General features: G+C 40.8%; 1 protein-coding gene and 1 long non-coding RNA gene across 5 annotated transcripts in view; one reads left to right on the top strand and one right to left on the bottom strand.

Moving 5' to 3' along the window:
- The window catches only part of CUBN (cubilin), a 281074-nt gene that overhangs the window by 125778 nt on the left and 133796 nt on the right, over positions 1-21500 (bottom strand). For all 4 annotated transcript variants that reach the window (XM_043478782.1, XM_043478781.1, XM_043478780.1 and 1 more), the window contains 3 exons: positions 15838-16019; positions 11117-11291; positions 9036-9205 (listed from right to left, as the gene is read on the bottom strand). In XM_043478782.1, coding sequence (XP_043334717.1) covers positions 9036-9205; positions 11117-11291; positions 15838-16019 — 527 coding nt within the window. The remainder of the gene's footprint in view (positions 1-9035; positions 9206-11116; positions 11292-15837; positions 16020-21500) is intronic.
- Positions 6334-9112, top strand: LOC122447980. Its single transcript, XR_006271469.1, has 3 exons — positions 6334-6460; positions 8730-8866; positions 8984-9112. It is a non-coding gene; the product is annotated as an uncharacterized LOC122447980 (long non-coding RNA).

The raw sequence follows: 21500 nt of genomic DNA on the forward strand, positions 1-21500 counted from the left end.
AAATCAAGTTTTACTCATTGATGACAGAATACTGAGAGAACATGATTCTAAGAAGCTAAAGTGATATGTCCATAGTCTCCTTAAAAACATTCCTGGGAAAGAGTTGAACTCGAGTCTCTTTTCTCTGGACCTACAAGCATGCATTCTTAAAGGCATTTCAGAAGGTCTCATTCGAGGCCTGGGTGGAGTGGTTGGCAGCTGGCATGCATTCCACCCGCTGCACACGAGCGGGATTCCCAGCATGGCCCACTGAACAACGGGGAACAAAGGGCACAGGGCCAGGCTGTTGCAGTTGAGCTGCTAAGCCGTGTGTCCGACTCTTTGTGGCCCCGTGGACTGCGGCACACCAGGTTTGTCTGGCCTTCACTATCTCCTGGAGTTTGCTCAAATTCGTGTCCATTGAGTTGGTGATGCTATTTCATCACTAAACCTAACATCAATATCCCTGACTCCTAACTCCTGGCTCCAGTCTTGGATCCAGATATCCATCCACTCCTGCCCTTTTTCTAGTATAACACAGACTCCCTGGATCAGCAAGGCTTCTTTCCTCAACTCGCCCAGGCTTTCAACCTGGTCTTTAGCCTTTACTTTAATTCATTCTAGCAACACGCGTCTACTGCTCGGGTTACTTTGAAGCTTATTGGGGTCAAAATGTGTGGCAGAGGCTAAGATCTAAGGGTACAGAAGACATCATTCTCATCAGGGCGCAAGGACAGTGTGGAGGATGAGAGTCCGTGAAATGTATCCACAAGTGCCATACATACAGAAGGAGCTAATACGGCTGCAAATGGAATCCCCATTAGGGAGTGGGAACTGTTCCAAGACCGAGGAAATATTAAGTGATGGGGAGGGGAATCTGCCAGGAAATTATCCAAGCTGTTAAAGCCATAAATGTAGGTAAGGAAGGAAATGGAAATATTACTCATTATAGCAGCTTTTCTTGCAGGTGGGGACGGGGAGGAAGCATCAGTTTCCTCTGTCAGTGGTATTTTCCAGCTATGCGCCTCTGAAATGAAATCGCAAATTCACAGCGCACATCTGGTGTCAGGTCTCTCTCACTCCTGAGTCTTTGTTCTACATGGTGGCACTCCGGCGTCACAGTTTACAGGAGACAATAAACTCTGCTAATTTGCAGTGGTTGCAAGCAGGGACTCAGAGATGACTGGAAATGTTGGTAGGAAAAGAAACCCAAGAAGCTCATTTTATTCTTACGAATAAACAAGACTTTAAAGAGATTCTGAGATAAAACGCAAATATAACAAAGCACAAAACAAAGCTTGGGTCCACAGACTGAGGACACTGGCTCCAATTCAGTTATTTTTTTTTCCCTCTTGGGGATGTAAAGTGCCGGCACAGTTTTGGTAACTCATTTGGCACCGGGAGGCAAGATGGCTAAATGGGTTACCAAAAGCAAACCATAAAATAAAATGTTTAACAGAGATTTTCAGAGATCATCCGTAATCATTATCAGATTCTATCCTCAAATGGAAAGTCAGCTTTCTATGGTGAGAAGTGAAGGAGAAAGGGAAGATACAAGAGGGAGAGGATGGGAAAGAGATTGATTTCTGTCATGGATTTATTTTTAAAATAAATGTTTACAGAAGGACTGTTTAAGAATTGTTTCTTTGAAGTACTGACTTCTCTTATCCCTGTGTCTTTTTGCTCAGTTTCAGAAATGATGGATGTTTTCAAAGGAAACACATCATAGGTAGGGTCTTAAAAAGTAAAAACAAAGATACTGTGTTTCACATTCGCCCACCCTGAGCCTCAATGTTAAGTACTGGGAACAAAAACAGAACACTGTGGCTTTGGGGTGGGGTTTGGGGGTGGGGCGCTCTGGTATTCTCTAGTTCAAATCCAACATTTTGCTTTCTTTCTCCTAGAGTAGCTTCAGAAAGCAAAGGGTGACTCAACACGTCCCGCGTTTTTTTGGTCCTCGGTCCTGTATCCCTAGCGGATATTTTCTCCAGATGAGAGGCTGGATCAGGACTGTGGGCTGCTCACTTTCGTCTGCTCCCCACTGGTTCTCACAAGGCGGACATTCCATTGTGCTGAGCAAAGAGGATGCTGGAATCAGAGGCCGGAGTCTCTGGGGCCAGCCGTCCTGCTCTGGCTGCTCTCTTTCCCCTCTGATCTCACGCCGGGCTACAGCTGCATTTCTCCGAGATCAATAAGAGCTACGTGAGTTTAAGGCTCCAGAGAGAGCCTCTAATTAAGCAATTAAGCTGTTGGTCGGAGATCACTTTAATCCTCGGCCTTCGTGAAAGGAAACCTAATGGGGCGGTGTTCATGCTGACCTACAGAGTTCTGCTCAGCCAGTGGGTCCTGCCTGAGCAAGAAACGTTCACATGTGTCATCGAGGGAAGCCAGAGGTTAAGGACGCCAGCCACTCAAAGGGACTGAGCAGAAAGTGCACTTTATCACCAGATTAGTTGAAACCTGAATGTAAACTGAGCTTTCTGATGAGTTTCCCCACGGTGCCATCACCATTTCAATAGCAGTCAAAAAACCCAGTTTCTCTCTTGTTTTCATTAGAGCAGCATGAAATTCTAGAAGACATGCTTCTGCAATGTTATCTAAGTTCTCATGTGGCTCAAAAGATTGAGATCGAATATCAATCATTGTGCCAGGAGGTGAATTTCACTCAACACGCTCCCAAATGTGCCGTCTTCAATTTTCCACTGAGGCGCTGATCTTGTAAGAGCAGAGATGACAACAGTTCCCGTATTCCTGTGTTCAGCCATGCATCTTTTAGTCATTCATGCATCACACAGATTGATCCTCTGGCAAACAAAGACTGCCGCTGCGGGTTCCGTGAAATGGGATGGAGGCTGTGTATTACTGTTCTGTTGTTTCATTTCATTGGTTTCTTCTATGTGCTGAAAATTGTGCCTCTAGTTCCCTGCAGCCAGAGTGAGGGCTTTGGGGCTCCCTTGGGTTTACACTGCATCCACTGGGGACCTCTGGAGACGAGACCTCCCTCAAGAAGGGCTCTCTCCTGAACAACAAGTGTGAAGAGGACCCCTCCACCACTGCCGATGGACTTGTGCCCCAGAGGATGAACAGAAGCCTAGTACTGTGGAGTCAGACTGTGACCTCCAGGATGAACCCACTACTGACATCACCTGCCCCTCCGTGTCTGTTTCTCCAACTCCTCCCATATTCTCCTCTTCAAACACAACTCAGAACAGGATCCTCTCCCCAGGGTCTCCTCTTTCTGCTGGTTCCCCAGGCACTTGATTTTATAAATGAGCAAACTAGCATCCCCAGGCCATGGAGAGTTAGTGGTGGTGCTGAGCCTGGAAATGACTTCCTGGTAGTGTCTCAGACACAGTGGACACCAAAGACCAAACGGATGGATGGAACTCAGACCACCTGACTTCAAAGGAAACCCACTTTGCAATTCATGGTTGAGATCCTAACATTTTTCCCAAAATTAATAAATGAACTATGGGTTCATCTGAAAAAGTTCTGAATGGTTCCAAAGTAACCCTGGTTTTATCTTCTCCTCCTGTTTTTTCAGTTGTGCTTTATCCTGTGGCTCAGTCTTCTGCAGATAGACTGCAATTGTTACATTTTACCAAAATACTTACACTTACTTAGGCTTGCTTGCATTGCAGTGTTGGTTCTGATATTAATTTCTACCTGGTCTTAATCCTGACCTGTTTGCACCAAAATTTTCTTATTTTTCAAATAAGCAGATGACAGTAAATTATCTCTAACCTCTACTCTTTTAATCTTAACATTCTATGTATTTAATAAACACAAGGACTGTTAAAAAGGATATTTCTACTTCTGACAATCCAAATTGTTAAAGGAGGTTTAAAACCCTGATGGCTGGCCCCATTCAAGCATAATTTACTTTGGTATTGAATAATACACTTGAGCTCTATTAAAAATCCATGAACACAAACATTATCTGGCAACGTCATTGGCAGTTGAATATTTTTCTCTCTGCTAATGACTCTAAGTAGCAGAACCAAGAAATTAACTTGACATATCCACAATGAATGACTAGCTTTGTATGAACTTAGACTACAGAGATATTATGTAAGATACTGGACTTTTAGGGACATTTCACATCCAGTGTCCATCTAGCTATAAAGAGCGATGGCTGGTGCCTCAATGCCTGCCTTCATGAACCCCTGGACAGCTCAGTAATACTTGAAGCCAAGCTTCCAGCCTTTCCAGTACATTGCCTGCCTGGTTCCAAACCTCTTACTCCCATAATTGGGTCCACTTGACAACCCTACCCAGCAGAACTCTACCCCAACTTATCTGAATAGTCCTTTTTCACATTTCTTTATCTTTTTGTAAAGTATTACTCACTCAGTTGTGTCCAACTCTTTGTGACCCCATGAACTAGCCAGCTAGGCTCCTCTGTCCTTGGATTTTTCCAGGCAAGAATACTGGGGTGGGTTGCCATCCCCTTCTCCAGAGGATCTTCCCAACCCAGCGATCGAACCCCGGTCTCTTGCATTGAAGGCAGATTCTTTACCATATGAGCCACCAGGGAAGCCCTCTTTTTGTAGAAGTGAATTACAAATTGTATAAACAAAAATGACTTAGCTTGTATATGATTTATGCAATTTTAAATATAAACAAATTTGCCAATCTAAGAAGAAACCTTACAGTTGGCCATGGGTTCAAATTTCTCGTTCTGAAAATGTGAAATTTACAGAACCAATCAGGTCCTTCCTAAGGTCTCTGCCCTGGTAACTGACTTCATCAATTCCTCCATTTACCTCTTATACTCAGCCACTCTTTTGTGACCAGCACCCTGCAGTCCAGGTATGCTTAAGCTCCTTCACAACTAAAAATAATAATAACAACTTTCCCTGGATCCTGCCTCCCATAGGCTATTACCCTTTATCCTTCTCTACCATTCATGTTCGCAGTTCTGGAAAAAAGCTAAGAAGCTCCTGTATCTCTAAACCCACTGTGATCTGGAGTTTTCCTTCACTACCTACACCAGTCCTGCTCCTTACGAGGTCATCAAAGACTGAATCCAGTGGCTTCCTCTCAGCCTCATCCTGGCTGACCTCTGCTGGACTCAGTCCCTTTGCCCACCCACTCTTAAAGACTGACTTCACTTTTGGTTCCTACGCTAACCCTCTCTTTTGCTTCTCCTCCCAGCTTCTTGGGTAACTCAGTATCCTTGTCTTGTTTCCCCCGTTGTCGTTTAGTAGCTAAGTCACGTCTGACACTTTTGTGACATTATGGACTGCAGCCCTCCAGGCTCCTCTCTCCATGAATTTTCCAGGCAAGAATACTGGAGTGGGTTGCCATTTCCTTCTCCAGGGGATCATCTCAACCCAGGGATCAAACTCACGTCTCCTGTGTCTCCTGCATTACAGGCAGGTTCTTTACCTCTGAGCCACAGGGAAATCCGTCTTCCTCCTAAATGGTGGTCTAGGGCCAAGGGTTTACTTGATCCCTTTCTCTTTACAAATACTCCTCTATAGGATTCCATCTACTTCTGTGTTAGTGCCAGCTCCTGGGCTCTAGAGCACAGGCTCAATAGTTGTTATGCACAGGCTTAGTTGCTCTGCGGTATGTGGGATCTTCCCAGACCAGGGATCAAACCCATGTCTCCTGCATTGGCAGGTGGATTCTTCACCAGTGAGCCCCCGGGGAAGCACTGGAGGGAGGGCTTGCTGTGGGACACGCAGATGACCTATATGATCTTAAATATCCCAACAACGAACCTGACACAGTTACTCCTACTGCCCCCATGGCAGAGTTAAGGAAATTGAAACTGAAAGACTAGCTTTCTCCCGGATGTCACAGCTAGAAGTGGCAAAATCCAGGCTCAGCACCAGGGCCACCCCACTGCAGAGCTGGGTTCTTAACCATGGCGCTACGGTGTCCCACACTGCCGGTGCAGTTCACTTTTTACATCCAAATATGACTCAAGGGCTTATCAGCATCTGCTTCTGATACTCCATCCCCCTACTGGCTGGGAAACCCCCAACTACTTCACACAGAATGCCCTGATCCTGACAACCTGTGTGGACTATTATATTTTGTATTTTAGCATATCTGCCAGACTGGACTCCTCCCAGCACCAGTACGAGGATTTATTTTCTTATCTTCAGGCGTAAAGACCAGATCATATTTGATGTTTTACTTCCTCATTTCTGTTTCCTCTAACTACAGTTTATGAAGTCAAGCCCAGCTGCACGCTGAGATACAGCCATGGTTACCAGAAAACCCAGTCTGTGTATCTATATATTATGTAATAAATAGGTGGAAAATCCTACTCACGGCCATGGGAGGGGAAACGGTGTCGCCGTGCTGGGTGTGCCTTTGATCTAGGCTTTGTTTTGTTTACTATACTTGCTTATTGAATTCTATGCATTATGGACTTTACCAGAGAGAAGAAGCTGCACTTAGAAGCATATAGACTGCAGGAGGGAGAAAGTGATGGAGAAATACCCACCAGAGGCACAACTGTAAGGTAGACAAGATGTCTCTGGTCCATTCAAAACTTCTCTTGAAGGCACCTCTACTGTTTCAATGCATTGTTTCACCTTCATATTTAATGGTTATTTTAAGAGAGTATAGAGTTCCTGATTGGTAGTTATCTTATTGCTTCAAATTTAAGATACCATCTCTTTTTCCCTTTCAATCCTCACTGCTGAAAAGTAAGCATTCAGTCTGCCACTTTTGAAAAGATACTTTGTTCCCCTACTCACCAATTCCCCTGGCTGATTGTAACCTTTTTTCCTTGCTCTTTTAGATTAAAATCTTTAAGTTTTTTTAGATAAGTATGTTTTTCTATCTATCTTGCTTGGCTGTTTGGGTTCCTTGGGATTCTTGGTTTTACAAACTGATGTCTTTCATTAGTTTTAGAAAAGCCTTAGTCATTAGTTCTTCAAATATTGCTACTACTCTATTTATAAATGTATGTAAATGTATGTTATATATTTTATATGTATCTAATATATATCTTAACCTCTGTTCTGTATTTTTCATCCTTTTGCTTTTATATATATATATATATATTTTTTTTTTTCTGGATAGATTCTTCTGATATCACTTTTTCTCTCTTCATCTCTAATTTGTCTAACATAAACAAACAAACAAAAAAAAACACCAAAATCCTTCCACTGAGATCTTAATTTCAGGTTTTGCATTTATCCACTTTTTAAATTTTCAGTATTTTTCAATTTGCAATGTTACTTTTTATGATTTGCAGTCTTTGTCAGAAGTTTTAAGTTTGACTTTTATCTCCATAATCTTAGTAACCATAGTTGCTTAGTAAGCTGTTTGCCTGATAATTTTAGCACCTGGCATGTCAGTGTGTTTATTTCCATTGTCTGTTATTCATGTTGTATCTCACTATGGTCCATCATCCCTCATGTATATGAATATCTTTGATAATCTGCTTGCTGTTGCATATGAAAATTATTGGTAGAAATGAGGTCTGTAATGATTTTTATCTCCCTTTGAAGAAGAGTTTAAATTGCTTTGGTCAGATGTCCAAGGCCTGGATGCATTAGTGAGGCAAGGTTGCTCTCGTTCTATGGCTTCAGATTTGGAGGCCACTCAGGTGACTGGAAGCTAGGATGTGGTCTTTGTGAAGGCTGCTTTACTTCCATTCTACCTACGATTCAGGATGTTTTATCAGTACTCCTATCTCATTCAGATCCTGGACACAAGCTTTGTTCCCCTTTGACCTTAAAAGTTCTCAGAAATGCTGCTAACTCCTTCTGGACCAGCAAATGCCCACAGGCAAAAGCAGTCTCAAATACCAGGCTCATATCTCTGTCAGATACTAACTCAGAAACTTCACACTACCTTGTGAGTTCCTTGTTGCATTAGGAAAACGCTGAAAAACATCATTCAAATTTTTAAAATTGTCCTTGTCAGGAGAGTTACCATTATGGAAAGTGGATGCCCTACACCTTAAGTTCCTATAAAGCTTTGCCAATTTAGACTCTGAAGACTCATGTTAAAAGGTTAATACACAGCCATAAGTCAACTGAACTTTTAAGTAGATTAATGATTTAATCTTGTAAAATAATTCTCGAAACCATTCCATTAGACTGGACTACTTTGAAAGTTATGAAACAACTTTTGAATTTTCCTGAGTTAAATTTGAAAGCTAGCAAGTTGGAATTTGTATAAGAAACTGCCAGGAAACTAAAACAGAAAGCTCCATTAGCCAAGAGGATCTGGTTTATATCTGTTTTTGTTTTTTTTTCTTTTTCTTTTTTTTTTTTTTTCTGGTTTATATTTGAATGAGATTTCTCTAAATACAAATAAAAGATGGAAAATCTTTTGTAAAAAAAAAAAAAAAGCTTCAAAATACAACCTAATTCACTCTCACATTAGGTGTTAGTTTCAGGTGAAAATGTATTAAAGTTGTTGACAGTGATGGAAAGTTTTTGAACCAATTAACAGCCATAGCTCTTCTCCTCTACTCTATCTCACCATCTAGTCTGTTTCTGAACTGATTTGTTCAAGCAGCAGATCAAGATATCCTGATCTCAAGAAAAGTGACACCTTGGGAGAACCCTCAGAGAGTTAATAATAATTGACTGAAAGTGGCTCTGATAAATTCACTATCATAATCCAATACACTTTCCTAATCTTTCTTGCAGCCAATTCTGGCCTATTATCCGTAAAGGGGCTTCTGTAAAAATTTTGCTTCCTTGATCAAAAAAAAAAAAAAAAAATACAAGATGGAAACAACTAACACTATTCCTTCTCTTCTTCTTCAGATTTGAACTCAGGGTATTTGGAACTGCTGCAGCCACTTTTGGACCAAGAAGTAACAAACACAAAATGAAAAGTCAATTCACTAAGAACGGTAGAGCTGAGACTGGGTTGTTAAACAAACCTCCTGGTTTGTGTTTAGGTAAGAAATAAATGTGCTTGTATTTTAAGTTGCTAATAGTTGAGTTTCCTGTGATTTGACATTGAAAACATCCATAGCCAACACATCCACTAAACATGCTCTGTTTTGACATGGCAGTGTTTTGACACAGGTTTGACCAGAGACAATGCTTGAGATTTGTGTCACTTACCAAAATACAAGAGTCCTGAGGTTCAAGGTCAAAGTCAGTGAAGTTCAAGAGAACACGGTGATGTTTTTCCACTTGAATGACCCAAGTACAGTCAGTGTTGCTCCTATAAGGACTGGGGTAATTTGGAGAATGAATTTCTCCACTGGGAGCCTGGAAAATGCCACCACAACCTGTGGATAAAAGACCCAATACAATAGTAAGAGGAATCTCTGATGCACAAAACTTTATACCATTATCTGGGAACAGAGAAGAACATGCCACTTTGTTTGACCACCATTTTAATGGAGTCTTTGAAGAGCTAAATACTCACCATTCATTTATGCATTCCAACAAAACAAAGAAGGATGTCTAAGACTTCAAATACTTTACTGATGCCACACATTATTTTCAAAATATTAAAAAATAATGCAAATAAAATCAAATCTTCACAAACCCCTGAAATGCCTCTTCATTGTTCTCTAAAAGTATAACATACTTTAAGAATAACACATCTGGTTCTAAGAATTTTGATAATTCAGTAGTGTGAAGTATGAGTGTTAGTCATTCAGTCATATCCGACTCTTTGTGACCCCATGGACTGTAGCCCTCTAGGCTCCTCAGTCCATGGAATTCTCCAGACAAGAACACTAGAGTGGGTAGCCATTCCCTTCTCAAGGGATCTCCCTGACCCAGAGACTGAAGTGGGTCTCCTGCATTACAAGCAGATTCTTTACCATCTGAGCCACCAGGTAATGTAGTATATTGTATATATATATATATACATTGTATATATATATTTTGCTCGCTTGATTGAAAAAAAAACTACAAGATGGAAACAACTATCACTGTTCCTTCTCCTCTTCTTCAGATTTGAACTTAGGGTATTTGGAACTGCTGCAGCATTGTATATATATATATAGTATATATATATTGTATTGTATACAATAATATATATTGTATGTATATATATATTGTATATTGTATATATATATATATAGTATATATATAAAGTTGCATACCAGTAGTATACAATTTTACAAATAATTTAACATCTACTTTTAAAAATTTGATATTCTGGACTTTGCACAGCCATTAAGTTTTTTAATTCCTATGATGTAATCAATTACTTATCAATGTCTAACTCTGTGACCCACCATTTCTCAGATTTATGACAATATAAACTAGAAAGGGAAAATTAAGTGTTATTTTCTGATAATTAAGAATCATTTTGGGGTAATTTAAACACTATAAATATAATTTTTTATTAAATTCATGAATCATTAACTTTAGGAAAGACCTAATAAACTTACTGTATTATCTTTGACCTGCAGAAGTGGGACCATAAGGCAGCCTGGAGTCATATCTCTGCTTTTACATTTTTTAGCTGTGTGATTTTGGACAGGCCACTAACTTCTCTAAGCTTCAATTTCTTCATTAGTAAGATGAGGATAAGAAATGAACTTCCTTCAGTGGGTGGTTGTGAAGATTAAACAAGACAGTCTTTGTAGAATAGTTAGAAAAGTGCCTGACACAGAGCAAGTGTTCAGTAAACATTGATTTAATTAGTAGTTGTATTGATTAACATCTTCTCAGAGTTGTGCATTAATACTTTACCTTTAAAAATCTGCAACAAGTAATTTATTTGGACAGCCTAAGATTGTGGGCAGAAAGTCACAAGAGGTAATAATTCCTAGGAATTGGCAAATTTTACATTTATAGTTTGGGTATTTAACAAGCATCCATACACATGGCATAAAGTAATTTACCACTTTACTAATGCCCAAACTGCGGCTGGTGAACAAGCAGAAATCCCACGGGGATCAAGTGAGACTAACCAACCATCCTGCTTCTGCAGGTGCAACATCCTTTTACCACGGATGTGCATACTTGCATTGGCTGGTTTTCACATACGAGGTGACTCTTTGGAAGTTAAACTCCATCGTGATTTTTAGGGAAGTGTGTATTTCAAAGCAATGCTCCCTATTAGGGAAGTCACAGAGTAGTAATAGAGGATGTAGCCTTCATGGCACTCTCTAAATATGCCATGAAATTAAATAAAGTTTCGACTGAAGAATTTAGTGATACCTCCTTGGTTCACCCACCTCCAGGGACTGCTCTCCATGAGACATTGAAGCCTCTCCCATTTATGGACCCGTCAGTCTTAAATCGGATGGCCAGCTCATTTCCAGTGCTGGAGACCTGCATGGGATTCTCAGAAGATCTTTGCACACACAGCTGGGCTATCCTGGGTGAGTGGAAATCAGGACCTCCATAGATCTACGATGGGATGGAGAAGAAAGAACTTGAGAGAGATATGTAAGCAATTATAATCACTAGCCTTTGGATTCTATAATATTATTAGTAGAGACTGAAATCTCAGCCACCCTGGGTGGGCAGGAGCTATAAACTTGAATTAGATTTTCAAAGGCATTCCCCCTGCCCTTGGAATACCCAAGTTCAACCATCCACAAAATGCTGGCTTGTTCCATCAGACAGAACTGTAGAGCTGAACTGAGGAGATAACCCCAGAACCTTCTTATCACGCCTCTTCCTTTTTTCCAGTCTGCATAGGATTTCCTGCTTTCTTTGGCAGAGGCACTGCAGATAGTCCAGCATCACGTCTGATTTGCTAATTCTTCTGGGCACAGGGGAATAGTCTGAGCACAAAGTCATTTTGTTTGTTCACTGAAGACTATTGATCACCCTGCTACATTTTTAGGATTTTCCATTTGTGATCTGAATATTTCAGATTAGGATTTAATATGATACTTTGCTCCTTCAGAGAGACTGAAAATGTAACCTCTATCAGCGTGTTCTGTGGTATCCTCAGGAGGGAGTCCTACAGACCTCTCTGTAACTCCTCCCAGAGCCTGGGCACTCCCAGGAGCAAGATGGAGAGTATTCACTTTCTGCTCAGCAATCCCCAGGTCTCTGCCCCCACTACATCATTCTCCCTTGTCCTCAGACCTCCTTGGCTCCTCCAATTTGCAACTACTTGTCTCACTGGACCCGATACCCCAGTGACACATCTCTCCCCACACGTGTCCTCTGGCTGCATGTCCAGTATCTTGCAGGAGGTGTAGCCCCACCCAGTAAGGGGGGGAGGGCGGGGGCCCAGACTGCATCTCACACAGGCTTCTCAAGGGTCCCTTGGATAACCAGTGTATGGGGGGCTGGGGGATGCAGATGAAGAAGACAAGAATCACACAAAGATGCAGAGCCCCTACTTTCAATCTTGCCAAACTGAATGTGTAGAAGAATGACCAATTTTTTTGCTGACAGTTTTCAGGCATACTGGTATCTGGGCCCTTCCCTCTCCCTCACGAGAACATCCATTTAAATCTAGACTCAGGTTAGAAATGGAAAAGCGTGGCCCCATGCCCTCCCCACCCCTCTGCCCCCTGCATCTGCGCAGCTCTCCCACCCTGAGTTTCTCCCCATCCTCAGGCCCATGCCCCTGCCCACCCCAGGGCGGCTGCTGACTGATGCGGGCATCACTCAAGTGTTCTCCAGAGAAGGAGAGAACAAGCAGCCTACTTTCGGTGAGGAGCGTGTGACTTGAATCCATAATGATCTCTTTGTCTGATTAATTCCCCCCAGCCATGCGGGAAAGGCCAAAATGAATGAGGCCGCTGTTCCAGGAGGGCCAAGCACAAGGGCTGTAATTGCAGAGGAATGAAGCGAGCAGGCTGCTCGCCGCTGGTTTTCCTCTGGAGGAGCGCTGTTTGCCCACCCCCCTCAGTCCCATCAGAGGGGGGACTGTAGGAAGAGGCCCGCGTGGCGCTTTACACGTACACACAGGCAAATGGCAGAAACCACTCTGAGCTGGGTTAGCATCCTTGGGAGTCCCCTGCTCCCTGACCCGGGGCGCAGAGCTCGGAGCCTGAAACCCAGAGCCTGAGCTCCCCGTCGCTGGCCCCACAAGCAGCGCATATTTGGACAGCACACTCAGTGTAAGGGTTTAGTTCTAACAAAGAAAACTTGCACGTCAGCAAAATATTCTGCTTTCCCTGCTCAGGGTCCCCTTGAGATCACAAACATAACAGGAATGAGTCGGCTGGGCCTAGAAGCCTCCAGAAGGGTAAGCACTGCCGCTTTGACGTTCTATGCTTCCCCTCTTACTGGGTCAGGCTCACAAAGACAGTGGAGGAAAAACCAGCGATTGTCTGGGTTCTTTTTGCACTGAGGAGTAGCTTTCCTTTTCTGCTCTGTGCCCCTTTAGGTTCCTTTCTCAGAGACTGAAGTGGAATTGGCCAGTGTTTCTCTAATCGAAAAAGAACGGTACTTTTCGCTTTCACGAATAAAACCAATGGTTAGCACATGACTCTTCAAAAGAGGAAAAAGATGGAAAGAATGTCAGGGTGTGGTCCACTGGATTGCAGCGTGTGACTCAACGTTGTGGGGGAAAGAATTGGCCTGATGATCAGAGATTAAAACATGTGTTTTTAGCCAATGCTCAGGATAGAGAGCATTTCAAAGCCTACGGTTTTAATCTGTTTTGAACATTTCTTTCTGCTCTGTTAGCTCCATTTATTGTTACAATCAAGTCAGCATTCCAGGGTTATGAGTAACCAAAGGGCTGCTGCTTAATGCAACTGGCCGCTCTTTGGACACTGGTTTTTGAGAGAAAGATCCATTGGCTCTTGTTTAAATCAGGGGAAACCCAGGTAAGCCCATACCTGGTGACAGCAAGACCCGCTGGGCTATGCTCAGAGCAAGAGAGCAGGATGTGAGGGAGGACAGAGGGTGGAGAAGGCCAGTGATGTTTTCATGCCACACACCAGCCAGGGGTGAAATATCGTGAAACCTGTTGCTAACATGTTATCAGCATCCATGTGGTGAGGGATTTAAAAAATTCATTTTTTTTTTTTCCAGAAATTAACCCAGCTTGATGACAGCACTTTCTTGAGCATCTGCAGAGATGTCAAACAAGGTTTAGGAGAGCAAGTCAGGGAGTTACTCACTTTAGTCTTAAAAAAATTTTCCCAAATATTTAAGGGCCTCAAAGTATACCCTCAAACCCTGGTTTGATGGAACACGTGAAACCACCTTGATCTGATAAAAATAAGTCCCCAGCAAACTGCAGCCTCTTCTTCCAGTTTTCTGTGGGGATCTTGCTTGAACACTGCTGCCCAGGGGCCTTTTGTCCCTCTGTCCCCAGAGGCTACTCGAGGGGATCAGGCCTGCCCTTTGCCTTCTCACATACTGGGTGTGACAAAACCGAAGCACAAAGAACCCGTTTACATTCTGCCAAGTGGGCAGCGATCACAGGGCTTTGGAATATGAAAACGAAGGGTAAGTAACATTTCATACTACTGCGGAAAACCCTGCAGCCAGCGCTTTGTATCAGTTAAGGGGGTTCCTGCGACTGAGGATTCTTGTCAGCGGGTGGGAGCATCTCAACCTTCCACACGGGAGCCTTATTCCTACTTCATACTCTGAGCGCTGAATCTCATCAATTTGGGGAGCTACCTTGCTCTCTCCGCCAAACCCGGTCCTCTTCTGAGAAAGAGTCGTGACTGGGCAACAGGACTTACATAAAGACGAGAGTCTGGGCTGAACCCAAGGACGCCCTTGTTCTGTCACTTTCTGCAGTGTCAGCCTCCTTTGCACAGACTTGAGCTGCTAAGTGCCATTCCTGCTGACTCTGCGCCCATCCAGGGAAGGCATGATTTGAGAACCCCGTGTCTTTTCAAGGAGAGAACTCAGTTTGTAACTAAGGTTTTTAAGCGTTAAAGTTTCCCGTGAAGTCCTATAAACATGCACTCATTTCAGTATCTTGTGCACTGCCCACCTCTGTCTTTTGATACTGGCTGATGTGGATTGTGCAGTGGTGGATAGGTTCAGTTCTTATCTCTTCCACTCACTGTCCTTAAGGTTGTGGAAAAATCCATCAGCCTTTTTGACCCTCTGTTTTGACAGCAGGAAAAGGGGGACAGAATTCCCCTCTTAACCTCCCAGGATTAGTTAACATTCAAGTGGGAAAATGGAGGTTGGATTCCCTTTGCAATCACAATAAATGTACATTATCACTGCATGACAGTCAGAGGCTTGGAGATTTTCATTTATCCCATAAATAGACATCAAGTGTTCACTATTTGCCAAGTACTCTATGGCCCCGGGGTACAGCAGAGAAACAAAACAAAAACAGACACTCGGCCTTCATGGAGTTTTGAGCTCTACCAGATACAGAACCTTGTCGTGGTGCAGCCCCTCCGGTTGAGGTGACGGGAGTTTCCTGTGTACTTGGACGTTACCTGATGACTAGATTCCTGCAGTGGAGAGCTGGTTATAACTGATCCTTAAAGGCCATCTTCATCATCTGAGATACAGTGTTGGTAGCAGGGCTGGAGCAGTTGCGGCACTTCCTCGGCTCACTGTCCTGCTCCCCTCCACCCACCAAGCACTCACCTCTTCTCTACGCTCTGCCGCCCACTGCCTTCCTAAGGGAGCTTTCGCAGACTGGAAGTATGTGGTGCTGACAATCCCAAGTGCCACCTTCCATTAGGACAAATGGGAGCGAGGGGACCAATGCCTCAGCCTGTGTCCTGAGAAGGGTGATTCTGAGGAACAGACCTCATGGGACCTCAGAAGGTCATAGCAGGATTAAATCCACGTTGCCAACAACAGCAGCTCCCTTCCTTGGCTCACCCTCCTCAGTCCCACTCACCTGCTTCCTGGCACCACCTCCCAGTCAATTACCTGCCCCCCAACATCCAGGAAGAGAATACTGTTGGCCACTGGAAGGAATTTGGGGATTTTTGCAGATTTCTGGTTCAACCCCAAATCCTGTAATGTGCTAAAAAACATTCTGAATTCCTACCTCCAGGGTGTCAAAGTTGCAGGTTGCATGATACTCCACATCAAAGTCGTGGATGGTGAGCTGAATGCTACTCCCAGGGGCTGTGTGAATGTACCAGATACACTCCTTGTTGGCGGGGTACCTGTTAGGGTACCCAGGGCTACTGAAGGAACCCGTGTCCCCGGACAGCTCTCCACCACAACCTGTGAAAACCACAAGACTCAGTCAGTTCAAAGAGGGCATCAGCCACTGGAAAAAATTTAAAAATCCAACTATATGAAACATAACTGAAAATGCACAATGCCTAGTTTACAGAAAAAAAGTCATAATAAAATTATAATGAGCAGTTATAAAACAATGAGAAAAATATCATGGGTACAGCTTTTATTTATTATTATCAAATTTTTTAAATTGATTATATCACTTGGTGCAATAATTCTCAGTCCTTATGCTCACCATGTCAAACCTTTGGTAATATTTTCAAAATGTCATTCTAATAGATTTTCTTCATTATATTTAGGTGAGAATTTCCCAGTAGGGGAAAAGAATTCCCCCAGTAGGAGGTACAATGGACTGTGTAAACAGTCAATACTAGGTCACTTGGTCCTCAGTTTCCTTGTATCTAATACATTATGTCTAAGTTCTTTTGGACCTAAGATGTGGAATGCTGAGTGTTAAAAATCCTTACCTTTGTATGAGAGGCTCTAGTAAATAAAATATATATATGTATGTCTACAAAAAGCCTTCATGTATATGTTCATAGCATCCTTATCCTTAATTGCTATAACTTGGAAGAAGTCAAGGTGTCCTTCAGCAGCTGAATTAGGTAAATAATCTGTAGTCTTCCTGCACATGGGGTATTTCGCAACACTAACAACAAATGGACTATCAAGCCATCACAAAGCATGGAGGAAATGTATATGTGTATTAAGAAGTGAAAGAAGCCAGACTGGAAAAGCTATGTACTGCATCATTTTGATGGTATGGCATTCTGGAAAAGGCAAAACTATGGAGATAATAAAATGACCACTGGTTTGCAGGCACTGGAGGGGAAGGAGAGAAGGATAGAGTGCAGAAGAGTTTCAGGGTGGTGACACTACTCTGTATGATAGCTGAATGGTGGACATATGTCAGAAACTTGTCAAAACCCATAGAACGTACAACCGCAGGAGGGAACCCTATTGTAAACTATGGACTTTGTCAATCAAGGTTTATAAGTAATAACAAAAATCCCATTCTAGTGGGGGATGTTGATAATGGAGATTCTGTTCATGGGTAGAAGCAGGGGTACATGGGAACTCTACCCCCACTCAGTTTGGCTGTGAACCTAAAACTCTTCTAAAAAATAAAAGTCTACTAAAAACAATACCAAAAATGATACAGGTCGTGACCTTGGGAAACATATATCCAAAAACCAACCAGACAAACAAAAACCTGATATATAAAACTCAAGTGTGGAAAAGACTCTAGCATATGTTTTATGAATGATTATATACCATGCCTTAGAGAGTAATTAACACGAATCATTATAACAAAAAATCAAAATGCTACAACATGTGGTACACAAGAAATACTGCCACTGCTTATGAGTGTTTAGATGCACTTTACAGATATTTCCTATTTTAATGCTCATAAGAGCCACACAAAGCAAATATGATTATCTTCATTTCTCAAATGTGCAAATCAGTACAAACTCAAGTTAAGTGGTTTGTCCAAGGAACACTGGTTGTGAGAGAGGGAATCACACATGCACAGAATCTCCCATTATCAACCAATCCACACAATTCACAATGCCAGTGTACTTAATTATAATACTATACTCTACAGACTCACATCATTGGTAAGAATTCAGATTTCAGAATGGACAGGGAGAGGGAAAATTATAGAAGTAAAACTTGAGGAAGACTCAAATTTTAAAGACAAAATTAGAACAAAATAAAGATAAAATTAGAAAAAGATAAATTGTCTTGTTTCCCAGTAGCAATTTTTGGTGATTTAAAAAAGCATTATTTGCTCTATTAACATATCTTTGTTTTCCATTTTTAATATTCTTAATCAGCTGGCAAATTCTTCCAAGCACCTTCCCTTTCTGAGCATCAGGCTTTTCATGTTTAAAAATGATAATGACTCCTCACTCCATTGTGAATGTACATGCATTTTCACTTTAATTGGCTTAAAATATTAGGCACGAAACCTGAGGGCTTGTCTACTACCCATCTTATGCAAATTTGTCTGTACTGGGAGTTGGAAAAAAGTGCTTTGAAAGTTCAAAAGAAATAGTCTCCATACTGAATCTCCACTTAACTGAGAAGAGCTGAGAATTCCAAGAAGAATCCTAATTGTGTAAAGAAATTAGATTCCAGCTCAACACGCTACCATCTTCTTGAATGGCCAGTTTTCTGCTACCATTTAAAAAACCTCTGCGCTTTCAGATTTTAAATTTGTTGCACAGGACGGTATCTATCCTATCAAGTTTCTACTTTTATTTCTGGTTCAAGTTCTGCAAAAAAAATATTTAAAATTAGGTGGGCTGACATTGTTTGTAGGCTGTGGTGAATGTTAAAAAAACATAAATGCCATGAAGATCAGAAAATGTTTTTCCTACTACAACCATCCATGGAAAATATTCCTGAAGCCAAAGTCAGCACAGATTGTACATGTGCTCAGCACCACTGCACAACCCCAGGGGGCAGCAGTCACAGAGTATTCCATCCAATGATGCTTCCTGGAGGTGAGCAACACAGAGGCCCATAGAAATCATCTCTTACTAAAATACAATATAGGTAAGCAAGGCCAGGCTGTCACCCCATTTTCAGCTTCTACGGTTCTTGGTATCAGTTGTACCAAACAAGTAATCCAATGAAAAAAAATCTTCAGAGGAAAATAACTTTGTGGTCACAAAAACATAAAACAGAACAAGGAAATGGAAGCCTGACTACCTCATCTGCATTTTTATTTAGCTTCAGTTCATCAGCAATCTAATTCATTATTTTTCATCTAAAAGTCTGTATAATCATCGATTCATCTAAAAGTCTATATAATATTTTTCCATTGTCTTTTCCAATTGTTTTAGGTTTCCTTGTGAATTCCTTTGCAAATAACAGGATATTAATACTCTTAAATGAGTTGCTGTAAGCTGGAATGATAATATCAGATTCTTGGCAGTCAGCAATGCTTTGAAAAATTACAGTACTTGCTTTATTTACCCACTTACAGCTCTGGAGACCCACAGTGTACTTTTCCCTAAGATTTAAAATAAACATAAACAAGGTTTATAAAAAACAAAGCACGGCTTTATTTTTAGGTATGCCATGCTCTTTTCTCATGAATAGCACTTATGTGTGTGTCTCCTAAAGAGAAACTCCAATATTATTCAAAATGATACCATATTGGGGAAAAATACTGTGTGGTTGTGAGGAGGAGAAGAAAAGGAAACTGTTGGAGCTTGAAAACTCTTTGCAGCTTTCTTTTTCTCCTTCATAATCTCACTACCTCTGAAGTTTAATCTGTCAAAAAGTAACAACTTTGATTTAAAAGTTCATATCAAATGCAAAATAGAGCAAATTAATTCAGTGGTACTTTGTGGTAAAAACTATAAAGTACTGAAATAAAAGGCTAATTCTGGTAAGTATGGTAGAAATTTACCTCCCTCTTTGTAGTTCTAAATTTTGAAAAAGACAAATAACTTTCCAATTCTCCTTCATTTATCCATTCATTCAATCTGTATTTGTTGAGTATATGCCATAGTATAAGTGTTAAAGAAGTCAGGTGTATTTAATGCCTCTCTGAAAAATAAAAAATCCATCTGTAGACATTTAAAAAGTGCCATTACCACATGCCCTCCTGCAAATCATTAAGTTCTTTTTGCTTTTCCTCCAGTTTGCATAGTGTAACTTCAGTAAGTCTTGATTTGAAAAAAAAATGAATTATATTTTATCTTTCACAGGCTAATTGACGGTACATTATAAATAAGAATAAATAAATCATCATGTTGAATTGCCAAAAGATATTTTAGAATTTGCTGGTTTCAGTAGTACAATGTTGGCATAATTCCCTTTTGATACTAATTTCAGTCCACAGATGAGAGACTTTTATCAGCATTTAGCCAGTTATGCCTCACTCTCTTGGGTATCACATCTTTTTCCTAGATTTGGGGATTTTTTAATAAATCTGTACTAGGTGCCAAGCAAAAAAATATTATGTCAAAATATATCTTTTAAAAATCTGAAAAAATGAGTAATGTCTATTTTTTCTATTTTCTCTTCAAGTGACAAGGAAAAACAAATTCATGACAAAATTAAGAAAATGTCTGTTAACTCCCAAATTAAACATGTAATGAATTTATTTGATGGTTTGCTTCATAAATTAAAGCTATCTTGAGGCTCACAGTGAAACATTAGAACATGAATTTTGAGTTGGATAATTATAGGTTAAAAAATGAAAAATAATAAATTCACACCAACAGTTAAGCTTTTAAAATTATAAACAAAAGCAAACAAGAACTATAATTCACAGTAAATAGTAGAGTTTTTTTAAGAGTATATAATGTGAGTCTTTTTAATTGTATTTATACATCAATTTCCACTTAATTAGCTGTGAAAAAGGGACAGAGAGGAAATGTGATTTGGAACCTATATCAACACATACAATCCCATTACCAATAAAAGGAAATAGCAAGACAATCCAAAAACTCCTATTGTGTGTAATTCTAAAGGAGAGAGAACATCTCTGAATGCTGAAATGAATCAAAAGCAAAATGATTTACTGCTGCCTCATCTTATTTATACTGAATAGCAAAGCTGTTTATTTTATCTCATTTACTATTTCTGCACTTTGTGTGGTAGAGACAAGTTTTATTTTTATTTTTAATAAAGATTGTGGAATTCAAAATCTACTTATTTGCTTTTCCTATGGAGTTATTCTCAGGGTTGCTGATGTCTAATACTAAAATCTTGCCATAAAATGAGTATCCTAATTTTACTTTCCTGTTAAATTTAAATTTATTTGGGCCAGGAAGAAGAAACATTGTTTTGCTCACTGTACTCTCTTGGTGTGAGATTCTAGACTTAATAATCTCTTGTGAAAATACAGTTTCTCTTGAATGAGTCACAGAAGAAAACATATTTCTAAATCCAATCACCTCTTTTTGGATGGAAATGGCACAGCTTCTGGAAAAATCTCAGGTGTTTACATTTCAGTTAGAGTAGAAATAATGGTATAGACACACCTGCAAATGCTAAAACAAATGAAAGTGCTGAAAAAAAATACAGTTTAGCAAGCTATGCAATAATTTTAAACAATCATGTCTTTGTCAGTCATGTCTGGGACCGTGGGTCAGTGACCAGGGGGTCACAGGAAGAGTAGAAAGCGGGGATGGAGGATAGACAAGGCTGGAGATGAAAGAAGTTGTATCAGCCAACAACCATCAGGAAATAGCATAGGAGGTGATGTTTAGACTCCCAAGATACTCCTCACTATCACATCTGTCCCACTGGATGAATAATAAAATGTAGGGAAATAATGAAGTTTTCTATAACTGGGCTTCAGTCCTCTAAAACAGAAGACAATGATTTCAGAAAGCATTTCAGGGGTCTATATAAAGAAAATAATTAAGTGATAAAAATACAAGCCAAGGAGTAGACATTGGAGGGCTGAATCAAGAGATTTGAAGGATCATATTCAGA

This window comes from Cervus canadensis, chromosome 10, assembly GCF_019320065.1.
Source record: "Cervus canadensis isolate Bull #8, Minnesota chromosome 10, ASM1932006v1, whole genome shotgun sequence".
Lineage (NCBI taxonomy): Eukaryota > Metazoa > Chordata > Mammalia > Artiodactyla > Cervidae > Cervus > Cervus canadensis.